The 21,507-nt window shown below is 45.9% G+C and overlaps 1 protein-coding gene and 1 long non-coding RNA gene across 6 annotated transcripts in view; one reads left to right on the top strand and one right to left on the bottom strand.

Moving 5' to 3' along the window:
• ABTB3 (ankyrin repeat and BTB domain containing 3) overlaps positions 1-21,507 on the bottom strand; it is a 338,657-nt gene that overhangs the window by 19,940 nt on the left and 297,210 nt on the right. For all 5 annotated transcript variants that reach the window (XM_028829828.2, XM_028829830.2, XM_028829829.2 and 2 more), the window contains 2 exons: positions 20,439-20,617; positions 4,492-4,597 (listed from right to left, as the gene is read on the bottom strand). In XM_028829828.2, the coding sequence (XP_028685661.1) occupies positions 4,492-4,597; positions 20,439-20,617 (285 nt within the window). The remainder of the gene's footprint in view (positions 1-4,491; positions 4,598-20,438; positions 20,618-21,507) is intronic.
• Positions 11,366-13,306, top strand: LOC144333015 (uncharacterized). The gene is made up of 2 exons (XR_013401314.1): positions 11,366-11,419; positions 12,266-13,306. It is a non-coding gene; the product is annotated as an uncharacterized LOC144333015 (long non-coding RNA).

The following is a 21,507-nucleotide window of genomic DNA, read 5'->3' as shown; positions in this document are numbered from 1 at the left end:
TAGAAGAGCTGTCCCCTGGCCACTGCATTCCAGGTGATTTAAGTCCAAGCCTTTCTCTCCCGGGGTCAGTGACAAATGAGCCAGTCCCCTGCCCTCATTTTCTAGAATAAAGATTTAGCTTCTACTTACTGAGCACTTATGATATGCAACCTGGTTGTACATTATCCCCACTGTGCAGTTGAAGAAACTGAGGCACACAGAATTTACAGTGACTTGTTCAAGCTAGTGACTGGTGGAGAAGCTATGATTCGAACTCAGACATTCTGATTGGATGGCCTGCTTGGTTAAACACTAGGATCCTCCAATTTGCCTGTCATTTCAGCCCTTGAGACCCGAGGCTCCTGAAGGTACCAGTCTGTACTCAGCTCAGCACTTCTGTCTTGTTGAGAATATCCATCAACACCCCCTGTCCTACGTTTCTTGAATCTTCCATTTCCCTCCATTCCCTTTGATATTACCCTAGTTTGGGCCACATCCTCTCTTCCTGGGAACTCACAGGAGCCTCTGTTGGTCTCTCTGCCTCCACTCTTGGCCCCCTCAGTCTGACGGCCCACCTCACTGCAGGCGCCATCCTTCCTAAAGCTAGCTCTGATCATGCCACTCCCCTCCTCTGCTACAGATCATTCAATAACTCCCAAGTGCTCCCAGGATAGAGTCTAAACGTCTTAATGAGGTTACTTGTGACTGGGTTTCACTGCCTTCTCTGGCTTCTCCCTGTCAAACTGTGTGTGTGCTTGAGCTATGGGTGGCTCTCAGTTCCCCATGGGTGCTATGTGCTCTCTCCCCTCTGGGGCTCTGCACTCATTGTTCCTTTACCTAAAACACCCTTCCAGCCCCTTCCAAACCTGGATCATCCCTAGGTGGTCTTCAAGTTTCAGACATACTGATCAGATGCCCTTGGTCAGTAAGCCTTGCCAGATTCCCCCACTTTCCCCAGACCCAGTAGCCCCAGCTGAGTTCCCACAGCATATGCACCCCTGCTGTAGCCTCATCATGCTATGATGTATCCATGTCTGTCCATTTCAAACCCTTTCATCTGTGTCTAGTACAGAAAGGTGGTGAAGTGTAATAACAGTATGGATTCTGAGGCTAGAAATCTCAGCTGTGTAACCTTGGCAAGTTATTTATCCAACCCATGCCTCAGTTTCTCCTTCTGTAAAATGGAAATTGCAGTACCCATTATACTCCATCACAGAATAGTGAGGAATAAACGAATGAGTGAATTTATGGAGAGCACTTAGCAAAGTGGCTGACAAATGAGTATCCCTCAATAGACATGACCATAATGCTATTTGTAGCGGTTCAGTGGATGTTTTTTGAGTGAATGAAATAATGCCTTGACTCCTGTTGCAGAAACTTGCTCTAGGAGGCTGCCGAGGACCCGGGGGCCCTTCTTAGCCTGTAGGCCCCTTTGTTGTTGATGGGCCCTTCCCCAGGGGTCCAGGGGCTGTGCTGAAATGAAACCCCACTGCGTCCTCTGGCTGGATTTATGGGTTGTCCTAAACTATTGAGGGCAGGACCAAGCTCCTGTCTTCCTGGGGGATGTGAACACTCAGCTGTTGGACTCACCCTGTCTGTCTGTACCTTGGGGCCCTGGCCTGGCTGCATTTTCCCCAGACTGCTGTAACTTGGACCCAGAATTTGCCTTCCAGACTGATTCTCTTCACTCAGACCCTGAACCCTGTGCTGCTCCAGACGGTGATCCTGGTGGTCCTCCACTCACCTTTCTCTGTCGGTACAGAGCTGCCTCACTTCTTCTCATTTTTTTTTTTAAAGGCTCTTACTTTAAAAATATCAGAAAAGCATAAACAGTAAAAATCACCTGTGTAATCCCACTTTCTTTAAACATTTTAATTAAAAAACTCCCCCCAGAACTTCTGAAATGATCCAGATAAAGGGAAAAGAGGCTGCAAGGGAAGGCCTGAGAGTTGATGAAAACTCATTTCTTCACTTGACTTTCTCTCTGCTCAGTAACCTGCCTCCCTCTGCTCACCTATCACACCCACTGTTCATCTCCAGCCAGTTCCCCATTCCTGCTTCCCAGACTATTAATATCCTCTACTTTCACTTTTAACACTCTCTCCCAGAATTCACTGGGAGGGCAAGAGGACACCATAACACACACACACACAAACACACCAGTGCTCTCCGATTTGCCACAGTCCTCACCACTCCCTACTGTCTAGCGCTGAACCCATTTCACTCATTTATATCACGTGCCTAGTCCCACAGAGATGCTGGTTTGAGATCCTTGTCACTAATCATTCTTGTCTTTTCTTTAAAGCGGTCCCTAAAGAACCACTATTTGGCAACCTTTAGTTATGCTAGCTTGAGCTGCTGGACTGAAGACACAAAATGTACCTGCTCTATATTCCATCCATTAATAATTACATGATGCTTTTTCTTTCATATCATGAGCTTTGAGCCTCTCAGGTCTGCCTTTTCTTTTCTTTTTGGTGCTAACCCTTGGAATTCTAATGCTTGGGCTGAAAACCAGGAACTTAAATTTTTAAAAAAAATTTTTTTGAGATGGAGTCTCACTCTGTTGCCCAGGCTGGAGTGCAGTGGCATAATCTTGGCTCACTGCAACTTCCACCTCCCAGGTTCAAGTGATTCTCCTGCCTCAGCCCCCTGAGTAGCTGGGACTATAGGCATGTGCCACTGCGCCCCGGTAATTTTTTGTATTTTTAGTAGAGACATGGTTTCACCATGTTGGCAAGGCTGGTCTTGAACTCCTGACCTTAAGAGTAGTGAGGAATAAATGAATGAATTTATGGAGCGCACTTAGCAAAATGGCTGACACATGAGTATCCCTCAATAAACGTGACCATTATAGTAGATGCTCAATGGATGTTGATGGTATTTGATCTGCCTGCCTCGGCCTCCCAAAGTACTGGGATTACAGGCATGAGCCACCATGTCCGGCCCAAAATCAGAAACTTTTAACTGCTAGTGAAAGAAACTTCAGCAAATTCAGGAGGAGAAAATGTTCCCTCCCAACCTGTAGCTAAGGGAAAGCAGATTTTATGCCACTGAAACTGACCTGGCAAAAGTTTGCTCTAAGGATGGTGTCTTATGAGGCACCGAGACATCAGAGATTGTTGCTGTGTCCTGGGAATGTACCCCTCACTCTCTAACGTTTGCTAACTTGACTGGTCTTCATAACGTATTGCCCTGATAACATTTTAATTAATACCTATTTCCTATAAGGGAGAAGTACTTGTGACTTGGGCACATCCCAGTTTTCCCTACACGTGGTCAGAAAGATAGACAGCCTTTGACTCAGCTGCTAAAATTTTCCATTTCAGCAAAAAGTTGTGTCTCATTTAAATTAACAAGTTATTCAAGATGGGAACAAAAATAACTTTAAAATAGTCCCATGAATTCAGCCTTTTAATTAATCTAAACTAGCTCATCCCTTTCAAATTTTGCTAAAGAGTAGAAATTTCAGTCTTCTATTACTCAGATGCCCTTCAACTTTATTAGGAAAGGGAAACAGGAAGTAGGAAAGGTCCCCAACCTATCTAAGGAAAAGGAATCCTTTATCTTTAATATTTTATAACTCTCCAGGCAGCAGGCAGACAGTCTCTTCCATCAGAAGGCTCATGTTTCAGGCCTCAAAGCAGCCTGATATTCCTTCTCCTTTCTGTAGGCTGATCAACCCGGTTGCAACAGCCCCAGGATCCTCTGAAAGAACCTCGTGCCTGATGGAAAGGTTTCTTCTGAAAAATCTCAGAAGCTGGGACTGCAGAATGACAAAATTACGGCTTCTGGGCACACCTGGGTTCAAGTTCCAGCTTCACCCCGTACTGATATTGCAGCCATAATGTAGGATGAGTCACAGTGCCTGCCTCTTGGGGTGGCCTGAAGATGACTTGAGATAGGGTAGGTCAAGTGCGTGGCTGGAGCCGGCACAGTGAACGCCTCCCAGAAGAAGAGGTTATTGATACTGTCATGGGACTTCTGAGCATCCAGCCTCTGCAGCTCAGGTATGTCCCCTCATATTTTTATGGGGGTGTGTGTGTGTTGTGGGGCTTTGTTCTCCTTTTCTCTTATTTCCCTGTAGAAGGATCTCCACTAGAGGAACAGCCCTGGCTCCTCACTGTCTCCCGCTCATTCCTTCTTAGTGAGGAAGAAGGACTTTTAGAGGGGGGAGTTTGGGGGACAGAGCTGCCATGTGCAGTGTGGCCTTCTTTCAGGAGCCACCTGTGCAGCGGATGTGTATGGAATCAGGAGGTCTTCCGCAGCCCCCACTGTCTGTGTCTAGGGGAGAAAGTCCCTTTAGTTGGCAAATCTCCTTGTCCACATTCCCAAGGTATGTTCTCCAGTGTCATCACACAATAAAGGAGAAATTCTGATTTCCCCTGGCCTGAATCCTGAACCGACCTTGTTTGCCCTTGAACCCCCTCCCTCCTTTTTTATGGCATTCTTTGGCTCCCTATCCTTAAATCACAAAGCAGCAGCCAACACAGGCCCGGGGGAACCACTCACCCAAGCGTGAGGTCTGTTTCCGTTTGATCTCCGTGAGCTTGGGGATGGGGTAGGGCCCGTAGCAGTGTGTGAAGATGACGCACAGCTGCTGGCTGATCACTTCGTTCTGCAGAAAAGAAACAGGAGGTCATGATACTGGGGGCTGTGGCCAGCCTCAGCCAAGCTGTGCCCCAGGAATGCATCCCTCCAGGTGATTAGAGCTCACACATTTACTGCACGCCACAGGAGAAATCCTCTGGGGTAGCACACAAGCCGTTTGCACTCACGAGTCCTGGATTTACTTGCTCTGTTTTGTCCACTGTCTATTTCTAGTGGGTTCACTGGTGAAGCTTAAGAAATTTGCAATTAAATTCTTTTCTCTGGCCCTCATGATTCGCTACCCACTGGAAAGCAGGTTTTTGTAGTTCATAGAGAAAGGAAAGTAAGGTTTTACCCCAAAGCCACCTTTACCAGTACTCTAAAATTCTGGAAGCAATGAATTCTCCTGAAATTAGCAGGATTTCAGGAGAATTATCCTGAAATTAGCCCTTTTGATCCTGTGGCTGTGCTCTCCATTAACGAGACAAATTCTCCTGATTCAGCTTTCGTGTGAACTTGATTCTGGTGCTGAGGCATTTCCGGACCCAGAAGTGCTCAGCTGAATCATTGGCTCCAAACAAAAGGTGGGAAGGAGCTGGTTCCGCAACCCCAAACTACAGCTGCCCTTCACTGCTGGGGACATGGGAGCCTGCTTCTCCTTGACCCTCATCGTGCATTGATCTCTTCCCACTTTGCAGCCATTTCCTTTCATTAATCTCCCTCCAGCTGCAGGTGTATAGGAGGAAAAATGAAACACAGCATTTTGTTTCTATTTATTGGAGAAAGGGTGTTGAAACTAGGGGCTCAAAGGGGTCACATTGAAAAATATTTACAATAGATTAAGGAAGAAAAGTAGGTTACAACACAGTTTGTACCAGGTCTTTTGGAAATAAAACCCTCTACAAATATATTTGGATTGACAGATATGTATAGAAAAAGATCTAAAAAAAATAGAGTAGTTACCTTTGGGTGAGATGAGGATGTTTTTTCTTTTACTTATATTTTCTACAACAAACAAGCATTGCTTTTGTAATAAAAACAATAAATATTCTTTTGAATTTTAAAAGATGGGTTTGGGGCCACTAGTGATGTGAGTGGTTCAAGCTGTTCTTAAATCTACCCACTTCATTGTGTTCCCAAGGCAGAAGCATACAGCTTGGCATATAAAAGATAATCCAAACCCTTCAATTAAAGTAGGTAGATCACAGAAGGAACAGTGTCACCTCAGATGTGATTTACAGGGGCATAATCATACTTGAAGGACAAAGAGACTCAACTTTCAAAGATGAGGCTTTATAACCAGAGGGCATTCAGTGCTCCCCTCACTTAATACTCCTAAAAATAACTGGCTACCAATGGGCTTAATGCAGTTCTTCTCGAAGTGTGGTCCCTGGACCAGCATCACCTGGGAGCTTATTAGAAATGCAAATTCTTGGGCCTTGCCCCAGACCTTCTGACTTAAAAACCCTGGGAGTGAGGTCCAGGAATCTGCATATTAACACATTTTCTGGTGATACTGACATTCCCTTAAGTTTGAGAACCACAGGTTCCATGCACTGAAATTCTCTCATGGGTCTGACCTGGGCTGTGGGCTATAAATTTGTTTCCTCTGGCCTAAAGCCCTGCCACCCAAAACGTACTCCATAGACCACGAGCAGCAGCATCCTCTGGGATCCTGTAGGAAATAGACACTCTCATTCAGGCCCACTGAATCAGAATCTGCATTTTTAACACACTCTGCAGCTGACTCCCATGCACATTCATGCTTGAGAAGCACTGTGTGGTAAGAAGAATTATGGCTTTCTAGAAGACTGCATGCCCTAATAACCCCTGGGACTGGGATTGTGAACACATTACTTTACATGGCAAAAGCAACTTTGCAGGAGTAATCAAGGTTAGTGCTTTAGTCCATTAGGGCTGCTAACAAAATACTCTAAACTGGGTGGCTTATAAAGTGCAGAAATTTATTTCTCACAGTTCTGGAGGCTGGGAAGTCTAAGATCAAGGTGCCAGAAGACTCGGTGTTTGGTGAGGGCCCACTTTCTCATAGATGGTGCCTTCTAGCTATGTCCTCACATGGTAGAAGGAGTGCTGAGGCCCCTCCGGGGTCTCTTTTGTGGACCTACTCACCTCCCAAATACACCACTTCCTAATATCATCACCTTGGGGGTTAGGACTTCAACATTTAAATTCTGGGGGGACAAACATTCAAGAGCATAGCAGTTCCTCATGAGTCAACCTTCAAATAGATTATCCTGGATTATCTGGGTGAGCTCAAAGTAATCACATGAGCCCTTAAAAGTAGAGGCAGAGAAGGACTTCAGAAGGGAGAGGGGAGAACAAGATGACAGAGATCCCAGTCTGAGAAGGACTTGATGCTCTGTTGCTGGCTTGAAGATGGAGGGGCCACATGGCAAGCTTGTGAGGGGACTTAGGTAACCACACTAGGAGTTAAGTGTGACACCAACAGTCAGCAAGGAAGTGGGATCTCAGTCCTACAGCCACAAGGAACTGAATTCCACCCAAAACATCTGAATGAGCTTGGAAGCAATTCTTCCCCAAAGCCCCCAGAAAGGAACACAATTCTGCTGACTCCTTGATTTTGCCCTTGAGATCCTAGGCAGAGAACTGAGCTGGGTCACACTGCACCCAGATTTCCAACCCAGAGAAACTATGAGATAATAAATAGGTGTTGCCTTACACCTCTAAATTATGGTCATTTGTTACTGCAGCAATAGAAAACTAACACATCTCATCTAAAGTTTACATCTATTGAACTATATTTCATCACCTCTGTAACCCAGAGTGCCAGACACATGGTGGACATTTGATAAGTACTGGCTGATCATAAAAAAGATAAGACTTGTTATCTGCAAAAATGCTTTGTACAGACTGTATTATGAATGTTAGGGATAAGTCTCACTCGTCTACACCAGGGTGTGTCTCATGCATCTTGCTGGTGAATCAGCTCCCATCTAATTAACTCTGAGTGAAGTAATAAAACCTGTTTCCTGGACTCTTGTGCCCTTCAGAGAGGCCTGTACAGTCTGTAGACTCTTCTGCACGTTTTTCTTTTTTGGCAGACAGTGGTGGTGGTTTGATTCGATTCAGGAGGTATTGATTAAACATGGAAGAGGTGTCCTGCAGTGTGAAAGGCACTCTTTTGGGGCCGCAGAAGCAGGCAAGGCAAGACCCCTCCTCCGCTGGAACTCACAGTTGACCTCTCTTTCTAACTTTAATGTGTACTGTATCACCTGAGAACGGAAATATAAGGGCTGACCATACTTGTTCCGAATGGACAATCTTCAAATACGTAACAATGGTCAGGGGGAGGTGCAACTCCCCACTTTTTAGTTGAGGGCATTGCATGCTCACTGCATTCCAAAGAGGACAGTATGGAAAGAGGGGAAGAGAGGAAGATTACAGTAGAGAAACTTGACAAACACTGCCTCAGCCAGGTGGCCCAGGTCAACAACAATAGTGATAACTCACCTTGATGGAATGTGCCCTTGATAAGATGTCTTTCTCTCTGGGGTTTCCCTCTGAAAAATCCATAACCCCAGTCTAATCATGAGAAAAACGTCAGGCATATTCCACTAGAGGGGCAGCCTACACAATGTTTGACCAGTACTCCTCAAAACTTTCAAGGTCACCCCAAACAAGGAAAGTCCGAGGAACCGCCTCCATCAAGTGGAGCCTAAGAGAAATGACGATGAAGTGTAATGTGGTATTCTGGATGGGATCCAGTAGCAGAATAAGACACCAGGTACAAACTAAGGAACTCTGGCTATTTCTCAAAGAACTACAAATAGAGTTACCATTCGACCCAGTAATCCCATTACTGGGCATATACCCAAAGGAAAATAAATCATTCTACCCAAAAGACACCTGCACTCACATGTTCATTGCAGCACTATTCACAATAGCAAAGACATGGAATCAACAAAGGTGCCCATCAGTGGTGCACTGGATAAAGAAAACGTGCTACATATACACCATGGACTACTATGCAGCCATGAAAATGAATGAAATCATGTCCTTTGCTGTAACATGGATGCAGCTGGAGGCTATTATCCTAAGTGAATGAAAGTAGAAACAGAAAACCAAATACCCCATGTTCTCACGTGTAAGTGGGAGCTAATAACTGTGTACACATGGATATAAAGTTGGGAACAAGAGACACTGGGGACTCCAAAAAAGTGGGGAGAGAGAGAGGGAAGGAGGCAAGGGCTGAAAAGCTACCCATTGGGCCCTATGTTCACTATTTGGGTGACGGATTCAATTGAAGCCCAAACCTCAGCATCATGTGGTATATCCATGTAACAAACCCATACATAAACCCCGTGAATCTAAAACAAAAAAACCTAAGGAACTCTGAATAAGGTATGGATTTTAGCTCATGATAATGTATCAATATTGGTTCATTATTTATAACAAAGGTATCTAGTAATATAGCCTATTAATCATAGGGAAAAGTGAGTGAAGGGGTATATGGGAACTCTCTGTACTATCTTCTCAATTTTTCTGTAGATCTAAAACTGGGCCTAAAACAATAAAATCTATTTTAAAAACCTTGTGTGGTGGTGCATGCCTATAGTCCCAGCTGCTTGGGAGGCCAAGGATTGCTTGAGCCCAGGAGCTCCAGGCCAGCCTAGGCAACATTGCGAGACCCTGTCTTTAAATTATTTTTTTAAAAAATTGGCTGGGCCTGGTGGTGCATAACTGTGGTCCCAGCTATTCGGGAGGTTGAGGTGGGAGGATGGCTTGAGACCAGGAGTTTGAGGCCAGCCTAGGCAACATGGCAAAACCCCACCTCTAAAAATAAATTAAAAAAAACTTCCCACCATGGAAATATGATTATAATGAAAGCACTAGAAGTTCAGGAGAGCAAAGGAAAGAGGGAGAGTGGAAGCTTAAACTGGACATCAGGGGGCTCCCTATACTTTATCCAGTCATTCCCCAGAGGTTTAGGGAATGTTTCCCCATGCACTAAGCTATATATTCATTCATTCATTCATTCATTCATTCATTCATTCATTCATTCATTCTCCAAATATTTATTGAGCGTCTACTAAATACCAAGCACTGGCTGGTCCCCAGGAGTTGGACATTGTGCAGAGGATTAGGGGGCTATGCCAAGTGTTGGCACCAAAGATGCTGCCTTTTGCGAGGCTTTCTCACTGCTTTCTAGCCACTTCTTTTTCAAGGAACAGAATCCTAAGAGAAAACTCCCTGCTGCATCCTTGAATCTGTTCATGTTTGTGGAGGTGTCTGCCCTGTGCCCTTCCCAGTGCTCCTCCTCCAGGCAGTGGAGCACCAGTGTCATTTGTCCTGATTACCTGGGACCCAAAACGATTGTGAACTCCAGGACAGCCCTCTGAGGGTAAGGGGTGGCGTCATTCCTATCAGGTGACTGCTGTCAGGGGATGAGATCCATGGGTCAGGGGGGTCAGACTGGGATGAAAAGCTGGGTTATCCGATGGGTTTGGTAAGTCCTGGACCAAAACCCAAAGACAACAGAATGGAAGCAACCAAACTTGAGGCTCATTCCATTCTGGAGGTGGGAATGGGTGGTGGTTGTGCTGGGACAGATGCCTGCATTCTCTGAGCAGCACATTTAAGCACAGTGCTTTAGGCCAAAGGGATGACTGGCTGCAGTCTCAGGGCAGTAGGCCAGTTGGTCTTCACGTGCCGAGTCTGACCTGGGAGGCCGGGACGAGTCCGGGAGGATGGGTGGGTGGGGGTGAGGCCAGGCCTGAGGACACAGTCCCTGGTTAGTGCATGTTATTGGCATGCCGCTGGGTATACCTGCCATTCAAGTCTCTCACGGGAAATTCTAGATGTGCAGATGGAGTAAATTCAGGTCCTCTGGACTCAGAACTGTGTGGCCATATAAAAGAACTAAAGGAGAGTGAAGCAAAATTCTTTTTCTTTTTTTTTTTTTTTTTGAGACAGGGTCTCTCCCTGTTGTCCAGGCTGGAGTGCAGTGGTGCAACCGCAGCTCATTGCAACCTTGACCTCCTGGACTCAAGTGATCTTCCCACTTCAGCCTCCCAGGGAGCTGAGACTACAAGTGTGCGCCACTATGCCCAGCTAATTGTGCGTGTGTTAGTGTGTGTGTGTAGACGAGGTCTCAGTATGTTGCCCAGGCTGGTCTTGAACTCCTGGGCTCAAGAGATCCTCCTGCCTCAGTCTCTCAAAGTGCTGGGATTACAGACATGAGCCACCATGACCGACCTTGCAAAATTCCTAATAGCATAGTTGCCAGGAAACTCTCCTGAGATGGAGTCCTGTGGATTTGGGGGGTGACATCTTTCCTCTTCTCCTTTGACTCCATTCTTCTCCTAAAAAGATGTGGAAACACTTTCTTTTCTTCGGAAAGGAGCACTAAGATTAATCCCAAAGGTCCTTTATAGGTGGCTCAGGCTGGAATTCTATGTGTTGGTAAAAATATAAACAATGGGATGAGATGGCGTGGGTCCCAGTCCTGACCCTTCACTCACTAGCTCTGTGACCTTGGGAAAGTTACTCAGCTTCTCTGGGCCTTGGTGTTCTTTTCCAAAGAGGATTAAAAATACTTGCTTGATGAGGTTGCTATGAGGGCTAAAAGATAACGTATCACCATATGCTGTTAGGTTGAACCAAAATAAAGTGCCGCTATTTGATCGTTTTTAATCCCTAAACAGCAATTTACCATAGTTGAACCTCATTCCTTTTTTTAAGATGTCATAAAATTCATGGCAGATTTTAAGAAAAGAAAAAAAAAAGCCCTCCTTATTAAACGTACACATCCATCTTTTTTTTTTTTTTTTGAGACGGAGTCTGGCTCAGTCACCCAGGCTGGAGTGCAGTGGCGCGATCTCGGCTCACTGCAAGCTCCACCTCCCGGGTTCACGCCATTCTCCTGCCTCAGCCTCCCGAGTAGCTGGGACTACAGGCGCCCACCGCCATGCCCAGCTAATTTTTTGCATTTTTAGTAGAGACGGGGTTTCACTGTGTTAGCCAGGATGGTCTCGATCTCCTGACCTCATGATCCGCCCACCTCGGCCTCCCAAAGTGCTGGGATTACAGGCATGAGCCACTGCGCTCGGCCATCCATCTTAAGACCCGTTTCAAATGGAGAAATGCTCAATTGTGAAAAAAGCTGTGTCTCAGAATCAAGAGAAAGAAGAATTACTGTTACTTTTGGGGACACTGACAGCAAGCTCTCTGTCTCAATCCACATCAAGGAACTCACTTTGGCTGGGTGCGGTGGCTTGCACCTATAATCTCAGCACTTGAGGAGGCTGAGGCGGGTGGATCACCTGAGGTCAGGAGTTCAAGACCAGCCTGACCAACATGGTGAGACCCCGTCTCTACTAAAAATACAAAAAATTATCCAGGCATTATGGCAGGCGCCTGTTAATCTCAGCTACTCGGGAGGCTGAGACATGAGAATCTCTTGAACCTGGAAGGCAGAGGTTGTAGTGAGTCGAGATTGCCCCACTGCACTCCAGCCTGAGTGACAAGAGCAAAACTCTGCCTCCCCCCACCCCTCCCCCCCCAAAAAAAAGACCTACCTCTACAGATAGCTCCCTTGTGGAGCAGGCTAGGCTGCATTGTGAGGGGTGAGCACACCTGGAAAGGTGGAGGCAGGTGGAGGGTGGGCTACCAGCCCCAGAAGGATCCCAGCAAGATCCTCAGGCCCTGAGTGCAGCACTCATCTTACTGCTATTGTGCAGTCACACATCTACTTTGATATGTCCCTTCCACTCATGGCAAGTGATGTAGAGTATCTACTTACGGTAGTAATATGTTTCAAACACATTTAAGAAAAAGATCAAGTAAATAATAAATTGCATCGATGGTATGCATGCTTCATGCTTTCTTTAAGTAGTACTTTTTCCAGGTCTGGAAAAGATTCTGACAGCAGGATTCAGATGACTGGGCTGGGAAAATCACTGGGCTAGATGATTTCCAAGGTTCCTCCCAATGCAGATGCTAGGGGCCCATGACTGCACCTGACTTGGGACCATCTTCCCACCAAAAGAAGTCACCATGGCTGCAGGCCATGTCTGCTTCTGCCCTTAAAGGGGATGAAGCTGTCATTCCACAGTGAGATGTGCACTGCAGGGAAAACCCTGAAAGGGAGCCGAGTGATAGGGTGACCTCACAGTTAAAAGCATGGGTTTTGTGTCTGGGTCAGGATCCTGGCTCTGCAGGATGACCCACTCTTGGGCCATCATCACTAACATAGGAATGAAAATACAACTATCTGCTTCCCAGGAGCTGATGAGTAGAAAGTGCCTAGAATGGCACCTGGTACAGTGATCAATTCCATTAGATCCGTGTCCAGGCTTGAGTGCCTGGGGCTGGCCACTTCCTAAGCACAGGTCCTGACCATAAAGAAAAGGGAGGCCAGAGGGATGGTGAAGAACTGAGTGAGGAGAGGGGAGGGAGTGAAGAAATGAAACAAGGAGGTGAGAAAGACAGGCCCAATCAGTTGCTAAACACAAACTTGTCCCTGGGGTCAACAAATTAAGAATTTTTAGCAAACTGTTTTACTAAATCTTATTTTAAAAGGTTTTGAGTACACACTGTGACTTTCCTCTCTTAGACGGTTGGACTGTAGTTTTGTGTAGAACTGGGAATGTCTCAGTTGACTTTCTTTTTTATAATTAATTTTTGTTTGTTTGTTTGTTTTTGAGACGGAGTCTCGCTGTGTCACCCAGGCTGGAGTGCAGTGGCGCGATCTTGGCTCACTGCAAGTTCCACCTCCTGGGTTCACACCATTCTCCTGCCTCAGCCTCCCAAGTAGCTGGGACTACAGGTGCCCACCACCACGCCTGGCTTTTTTTTTTTTTTGTATTTTTTAGTAGAGATGGGGTTTCACCATGTTAGCCAGGATGGTCTTGATCTCCTGACCTCGTGATCCACCTGCCTCTGCCTCCCAAGTGCTGGGATTACAGGAGTGAGCCACTGTGCCTGGCCTTTTTTTTTTTTTTTTTTTTTTTTTTTTTTTTGAGATGGGGTCTTGTGATGTTGCCCAGGCTCTTCTCAAACTCCTGGACTCAAGTGATCCACCTGTCTTGGCCTCCCAAATCAGATGACTTCTTGAGCTGTTTGATACTTTTGGGATCTGATCCTATGTCTATTTGGTAGTTGTCATTTTGTTCATGGTTAATTATTAGAGAGGTAGAGGCACAAAGAGATTGGACCATTCCTTAGAGGCTTTATGGATCCCCTTTACTATTATTTTTTCTGCTTACATGGATGTTTTTGCTTTTGGTGACATGGACAGTCACTGTCCAACTGGGGGCTATGCAAACAGACTCACTTCTTTGAGGGTGCCTGAGATCCCAGATGGGTTAAGAAGATGACAATAAAACCTAGCACTTTGGGAGGCCGAGGCAGGCAGATCACAAGATCAGGAGATCAAGACCATCCTGGCTAACACAGTGAAACCCCATCTCTACTAAAAATACAACAAAAAATCAGCCGGGCATGGTGGTGGGGACCTGTAGTCCCTGCTACTCAGGAGGCTGAGGCAGGAGAATGGTGTGAACTTGGGAGGCAGAGCTTGCAGTGAGCCGAGATCATGCCACTGCACTCTAGCCTGGGCGACAGAGGGAGACTCCGTCTCAAAAAAAAAAAAAAAAAAAAAAAAGATGATGACAATAGTACACAGCGGTCAGATTGATCTTTTAAAAACACATGATTACTTCTGCTTCAGGAAGATGTAATAGACCTACTTTTCCCTAATCCTTTTGCAAAGTGCAACTAAAAACCCTGGACATTATATATAAAAGAAACATAAGAAGACTTTAAAAGGTAGAGAGAAGATGGCAGACAACCTAGGGAGCTTAGGACTGGAGGAGCAGCACAGTGGTGGTTTCACTGGACTTCCTTTTTGCCTTATCATCCCATACTTGACATTGAAGAAGCTGCAACTGATGGCATAGACGGGGAAAAAACCACAACAAAAGCCTGTTCTCTGTAGCCAAAGGACCACTAAAGGGATAGCCTAGAAGGCAGAAAACTTTTAGACAATAGCTGCTCTACTCCAGCCAAACAGCACAGAAAACCTGTGGACTCACCTTGCCAGCAAAAGTCAAGTGGGAAGCCTAGACTTCTACCCTTGCCAGGCTGCAACAGAGCACCCCTGAAACTCCACCGAGATGGTGTCATTGAAGGTCAAGCAGGGAGCCAGGACCTTTATCCCCACCAGCCAGTAAAGAGCTTTGGCCCAACCCCCTGACACCCAGGTGTCAGTGGAGACTCAGGGAGCCTGTGTTCCCCTCTCACCCAGCAGTAATGAGGCATCTCTCCCACTCCCTGCTGGGGTGGTGTCACAGGACACCACTGGAGAGTCAGACTCTCACCACTGCCCAGTAGTCATGGGGCCACCCCCACCACATGTCAGAGAAGACCACGTGGGGGCCAGAACACTTACCTGCTCCCACCTACCCCGAATAACTAGCCCCTAACTTGGGTACCAACAGAGGCCAAGTAGGGGAACCTGGATTTCTGCATGCACCTGGCAATAATGAGGTGACAACCACTCTTCCCCTGTCAGAACAGTGTCAGAGAAGGTCAACTAAAGCAGAAGGTCTAAATAAGATCAAGAACCTCAGAAAACATCCAGATTTCAATCAAAGACCACTCATAATACCATGGACCAAGAAGATCTCCAAGTGAATGAATAAAAACAAATCAATGCCAGCATCAAGATAGCAGGATGAAAAGACAAGCTACAGAGTTGGAGAAAATATTTGCAAACCGCATATCTGACAAAGGACTAGTATCTACTATACATAAAGAACAATCAAAATTCAACAGTAGAAATGCAAACATTTAGAATACAAGCTTAAGCTTAAGACACAAAGAGACATTTCACTTGAAGAGAATATACAGATGGTGGACAAGCACATGAAAATATATTCAACATCATTAGACATTTAGGGAAATGCAAATTAAAACTACAATGAGATATCACTACATACCTATTGGAATGGCTAAAATGAAAAATAGTGACAACACCAAACAGTGAGGATATGGAGAAACTGAATTACTCAGTCTTTTCCAGTGGGAATGTAAAAGGGTACAGTCACTTTGAAAACAGTTTGGCAGTTTATTTAAAAACCAAACATGCAACTACCGTAAAACCAAGCAGTTGTACTCCTAGGCATTTATACCAGAGAAATGAAGATAGATTCACACAAAAACCTGTGCATAAATGTTTGTAACAGCTTTACTTGTGATAGCCTAAAACTGGAAACAACTCAGATGTCCTTCAACAGTTGCGTGCTTAAGCAAACTGGGGTACATCTATTCCATGGAATACTACGTAGCAATGAAAAGGAACAAGCTGTGGATACATGCAACATCCTGGATGATCTTCAGAGAATTATGATAAGTGCCAAAAGTCCAATCTCCAAAATTACATACTGTATGATTCCATTTAAATCACATTCTTTAAAGGACAAAATTAGAGAAATGGAGGCTAGGTAGGGGCTGACGGGTGGAGGCAGGATGGAAGTGGGTGTGGTTCTAAAAGGGCAACATGAGGAATCCTTGTGGTGATGGGAATTTTCTGCTTGTTGACAATCATGTCACTATGTTGGTTGTGATATTTTACCATAGTTTATATTGCTGTTGGGAGAAACTCAGATCCCCCTGTGTAAATGGTACACAGGAATCTCTCTGTATCACTTTTTACAACTGCATGAATCTATAATTATCTTAAAATAACAAGTTTAAAAACAGAAACACTTTAAGTTTTGAGTTTTTCATCACAAAATGAAAATCTTAAAAACTTAAAAAAAATTTTAAAAAACCCCCACAGATCACACTTTGCCCCAATCTAAGACCTCTCTTGTCGTGTCCCATTCATTACACATAGAAGAAAACCCAAACTTTCCCTGGCCCAGTGCAATCTGATTTTTCTCTCCTACACTTTTTCCTTTGAGCACACAAACATGTTCCTACTAGGAGCCTAATCACCTGCAGTTCTCTTATGCTTTTGCCCCAGATCTCTGCACGGCTGGAAGCTTTTCCTCACTTAGGTGGTAGTTCAAATGCCACTTTCTCAGGGAAAACTTCCTGACCATTTTGTCTAAGTTAGACCTCACCAGCCCCACCCCCAGAGACCATAATGGTCCAATTTCATTTTGTAAACACTGATCATGCTCTGACTCTGTTTTGTTGATTTATTTTCTTGCTCCCTATCAGTAAGCTCCAGGAGGATAAAGAACATGTCTGTCCCATCACCACAGTAGTGCCTGGAACCAAGTGGGCACTCCTGATTATCTCTTGATTATGCCTAGAGGAATTTTGTGTTAGAAAAACAAGCTAGAGGCCAGATGTGGTGGCTCATGCCTGTAATCCCAGCACTTTGGTAGGCCGAGGCAGGTAGGTCACCTGAGGTCAGGAGTTCGAGACCAGCCTGGTCAAAATGGTGAAACTCTGTCTCTACCAAAAATACAAAAAGTAGCCAGGCATGGTGGTGGGTGCCTGTAATCCCAGCTACTTAGGAGGCTGAGACACAAGAATAGCTTGAACCTGAGAGGCAGAGGTTGCAAGGTTGCAGTGAGCTGAGATCATACCACTACACTCCAGCCTGGGCAACAGAGTGAGACTTTGTCTCAAAAAAAAAAAAAAAAAAAAAAAAAAAAAGGCCGGACACAGTGGCTCACACCTGAAATCCCAGCACTTTGGGAGGCCAAGGTAGGCAGATCAGGAGGTCAAGACATTGAGGCCATCCCGGCCAATGTGGTAAAACCCCGTCTCTACTAAAAATACAAAAATTAGCTGGGAGTGGTGGCGCGCGCCTGTAGTTTCCAGCATACTTGGGAGGCTGAGGCAGGAGAATTGCCTGAACCCAGGAGGCAGAGGTTGCAGTGAGCTGAGATTGTACCACCGCACTCCAGCCTGGGCAACAGAGCAAGACTCCATCTTAAAAAAAAAAAAAAAAAGAAAAAGAAGTTGGGAACTCTTTTCAAACAGATGTATTTTAAAAAATGCATATATTGTTCTGCTCCTGGGGAAGTCTGGAGACGCTGAATTCATTTGAAGTTCAAATTTAGAAGCAAGAACATAGAAGCAGATGTGCGGTCAGATTTCAAGTATGGTTTGAGTGAGCACAAACCAAGAATGGTGGCAGGAATATGCCTCACTTTACAGGACAGCTGTTTCTATAAATTGACCATAAAGTGGATTTATTGGCAATAATCTATTCACTACTCTGATAAAACAAGATGTTTGGCCAGAAGCAGTGGCTCACACCTGTAATCCCAGCACTTGGGGAGGCTGAGATGGGAGGATTGCTTGAGATCAGGAGTTCGAGATCACCCTGACCAACATGGTGAAACCCTGTTTCTACTAAGAATACAAAAATTAGCCAGGAATGGTGGTGCATGCCTGTAATCCCAGCCACTTGGGAGGCTGAGACACGAGAATGGCTTGAACCTGTGAGGCGGAGGTTGTAGTGAACCAAGATCATACTGCTGCACTCCAGTCTGGGCGACAGAGCGAGATTTTGTCTTAAAAAAAAAAAAAAAGGATATTTGTTTGGACAAACATTTGAACAGGAATCCTAGAGTGCAGGGAAAAGGAACAATGCTGGCTGGCTATGTGATGGATGGCCGCCCTATCGTCCAACAGGAGACTGTCTTCTCAACTTGGAATTTCTCTGCCATCATCTCTCTCCAGTTTTTCTTTTGACCATAAGAATGTCCGCTGTGCTTGGGGAATGGGTGAGACTTCACCGTGCAGGCTTGGGGAAACTGATTTCCTCTTTAACCTCCCCCCGGGCCCGTGGTCAGTTCATGTGATGTGTAAAGCCACATTTCACCAGTAGGGGATGCCATTGAACCCCCTGTAAAAGCAAAACACCCTTCACTGCCTCCCTCCTCTTGAGACACCATGATGCCCAGTTAATTTTTGTATTTTTTGTAGAGATGGAGTTTCATCATGTTGTCCAGGCTAATCTCGAACTCCTGGGCTCAAGCGATCCTCCCACCTCGACCTGCCAAAGTGCTGGGATTATGGGCATGAGCCCCCGTACCCAGTCAACCTGATTTTCAAATGACTGACTATTAAACGATGGGAGCACCCACCACTTCTGTGAATAGAGGGTAGTTTGTACGCTGCAGCCTGTAGATTCTTATAATCATGGGTTCAGGTTCTGAGAACTATTTCCTATCTAATGAACTGTCCAAGTCAAACACACTGTGGCTCCAGGCAAAACAAAGTGTGGTGTTAGACATCGGGAGAGTGGCAGCCCTTTGGGGGATAGCAGCAGAGCAGGGCGTGAGGGGACCACTCGGGTGCTAGTCATGTTCCATTTCTTGGTCTGGATGCGGATTGAACAGTTTGTCTATCTTATGAAAATTCATTTGGCTTTGTAGTTATGAGCTGGTTACTTTTCTGTACATATGCCATATTTCAAAGTAAAGTTTTAGAACTCACAGTTTAGGTTTACTTAATAAACAGAATGTCTCAATACATTCTGGAATTCCCAGTATAGCCTGAAGAGAAGTTGAAAACAACAAACAGACAAAGAAAACCTCAAAAATGATTGAACACCAGACGCTGGGAACAGACCCAGCCATGTTTCTCATTAAGACAGTTTCTTAGGTGATTTCAGGTGAAAGCCTCTTTATTCATTTACTTATTTTTAAGTCGGGCAGGGAGTTTGGTTTTGAAATGCTTCCAGCAGGTTTTACTCCTCATGGACTCGCTGAAGCTTGTTATCCTAGGCCTGATGCACCTGCTCCCATTTGGGGTCCTGGTGGGTCTTGACCTTAAGCACAAATCCAGCCTGCAGATGGCCCCGGGACACCAGGCTAAGGACAGGCGCTAATGAGAACACCTAATGGGACTTGCTTTCCACCCAAGGCCCAGAGCTCCGAAAGCAGAGATGCTGTGTTGCTGCCTCCTTATGGAAGGGCTGTCCCTGCTGTGTGGAGGAAGCAGCCCTATGTCCCCTCTAACGCCCCATGGAGAGTCACGCAGCCCAGTTTGGCAGGGGGACCCACACTGCCCTTTGGTTCAGAGGCCAATTTCCACTGAGACTTCCCAGGCTCCGTGGTAGACCCCAGAGTTCCACAAAGGCTGTTCTGGGGCAAAGAGGTGAGAGGGCTGGTGCTGGGGTCCTGTGGGGACTGGAGTGTCTAGAGAGCATCACCAAACAACCCCAAAGAGATTTTTAAGAATTAATGTTGTAATAGTTGAAAGGCTGGACTGCTGTTACGAAGAGGCTGCATTTCCCTGTTGCTGGGGATATAGGCGTCAGCAGGGGTAAATCCCAAGAGGTCAGAGCTAGGTTCATTTGACCCTCTCAACCTGAAAAGCCTTCTCCCAGGGCCTGGCTTTCCAGAAACCTCAGCAGGGTCTGTGTTCTATTTATCCAGAAAGCTGCACCCATTTCCCTCATCCTACCGATTTCTATCGTCCATCCTGACATGGTCTAGTCTCAGCACCTCAGGGGGGCCCACCCTCCCATTACTCCCTCCTGAACTCCCACACCTGTCCTAGCCTGCACCCCCACATTTAATACTGTCTTATCAACTGTCTCATAATGCTGTTGGGGCACACATGTTGGTATCATCTTTCTAGCTCTTCTGCAAGTTCCTCGAGTTAGAAGGTATCTAAGCTGTCCATGTGCCCATGTGCCCAAGTGCCTCAGCTCATGCAGATGCTCAGCAAGACAGCCGCCCCACAAATGAGTGCACAGGTAGCTTTCGTCTGCTGGGGTACATTCGCCACTGGGTGCTATGACCGTAGTGATCCCACTCAAAGGGGAACACCAGGCTAAAATACCGTTCAGATCTGGGAACCTCTGGCTTTGTTCTCTGCCGATGACCACAACAGCCTCAAACCCCACATACCTTGCTGGCTTTCAGGATCTCAAACATCAGGGGCAGGCCTTGGGTCACGAGCTCCTCCGTGTATTCTTCCTCCTGAATGGTCTTAAACTCCTTTAACAAGCACTGGATGAGAGGCCTGCGGTGCTGCTGGAAGGCGATCCGCAAAGACTCCAGCCAGGTGTGTAGAGTCCACGGGACGCCTGGAGCAGAAAGAGGAGCCAGGGAAGGTGGCAGGGGAGGGGGAGAGAGAGGGGAAAGGCAGAAAACAACCAGAGGAGTAGGCGAGTTTTTATCTGGAAGTTGGCTTTTCCCCAGGACATTACTAAATGACGAGACCAAGGGATTGACTTTCAACGAATAGAACAAGTGTAGACTTTTTCCCAAAGACCTGCAAAAGTTGAAATTAAAGGTCATAATCCTTCAACTATGGGTGTCCATCTCTGCATGCTACTCATATTATTAGGGGCTGCATTTCACAAGATATAATCATCGCGTAGTATATTGGAATTATTATGCATGCTACTTATGCATATTCCATACTTCTGGATTCTGAGCGCATAGGCTCTGTCCCCTCTACTTACTGGGGAAAGAAGCTCAGTGGGGAGAAGAGTCTTGCCCAGGATTAAAGAGTGGATGTGCCCAAGGATCTGGAACACATCCATGCTCGGATGAGAGCTTAGAGCTGGTGAAACCCGTTGGTGGACTTCACCATTTACAGCTCCGGCTAAGACAGATATTCACACCCGAATAAGAAGACATGGGAGGATATTCCTGCCGCTCCTCTGTGCAAAACAAGATTTCCATCTGCAGGCACTTCATCAGGTCTTCCTCCTTTAACAGGGGCCTCTCCAGCAGCTGATTGCTGTAATTTGCCTCTCCCCTCTCATGCAGAGGCACAGACGGACGAGGAGTCTCGCTACTGTTTATAACAAGTAGCCCATTCAGAATCTCGAGCTTCACAATCATGCAAAATGGGCTCCCAGGGCAATAGCACAAATGTTTCACATACTAACCCCTCCCCACCTTCCCTGGAGAGAGAGGTCGTTTCCAGAACAGCATTAGGAGTCTTTCCTCAGCCCTCAGCCTGCCT

Source organism: Macaca mulatta, chromosome 11 (assembly GCF_049350105.2).
Source record: "Macaca mulatta isolate MMU2019108-1 chromosome 11, T2T-MMU8v2.0, whole genome shotgun sequence".
Lineage (NCBI taxonomy): Eukaryota > Metazoa > Chordata > Mammalia > Primates > Cercopithecidae > Macaca > Macaca mulatta.
The sequence above is the reverse complement of the archived record's forward strand: the minus strand, read 5'-3'. Positions and strand labels throughout refer to the sequence as shown.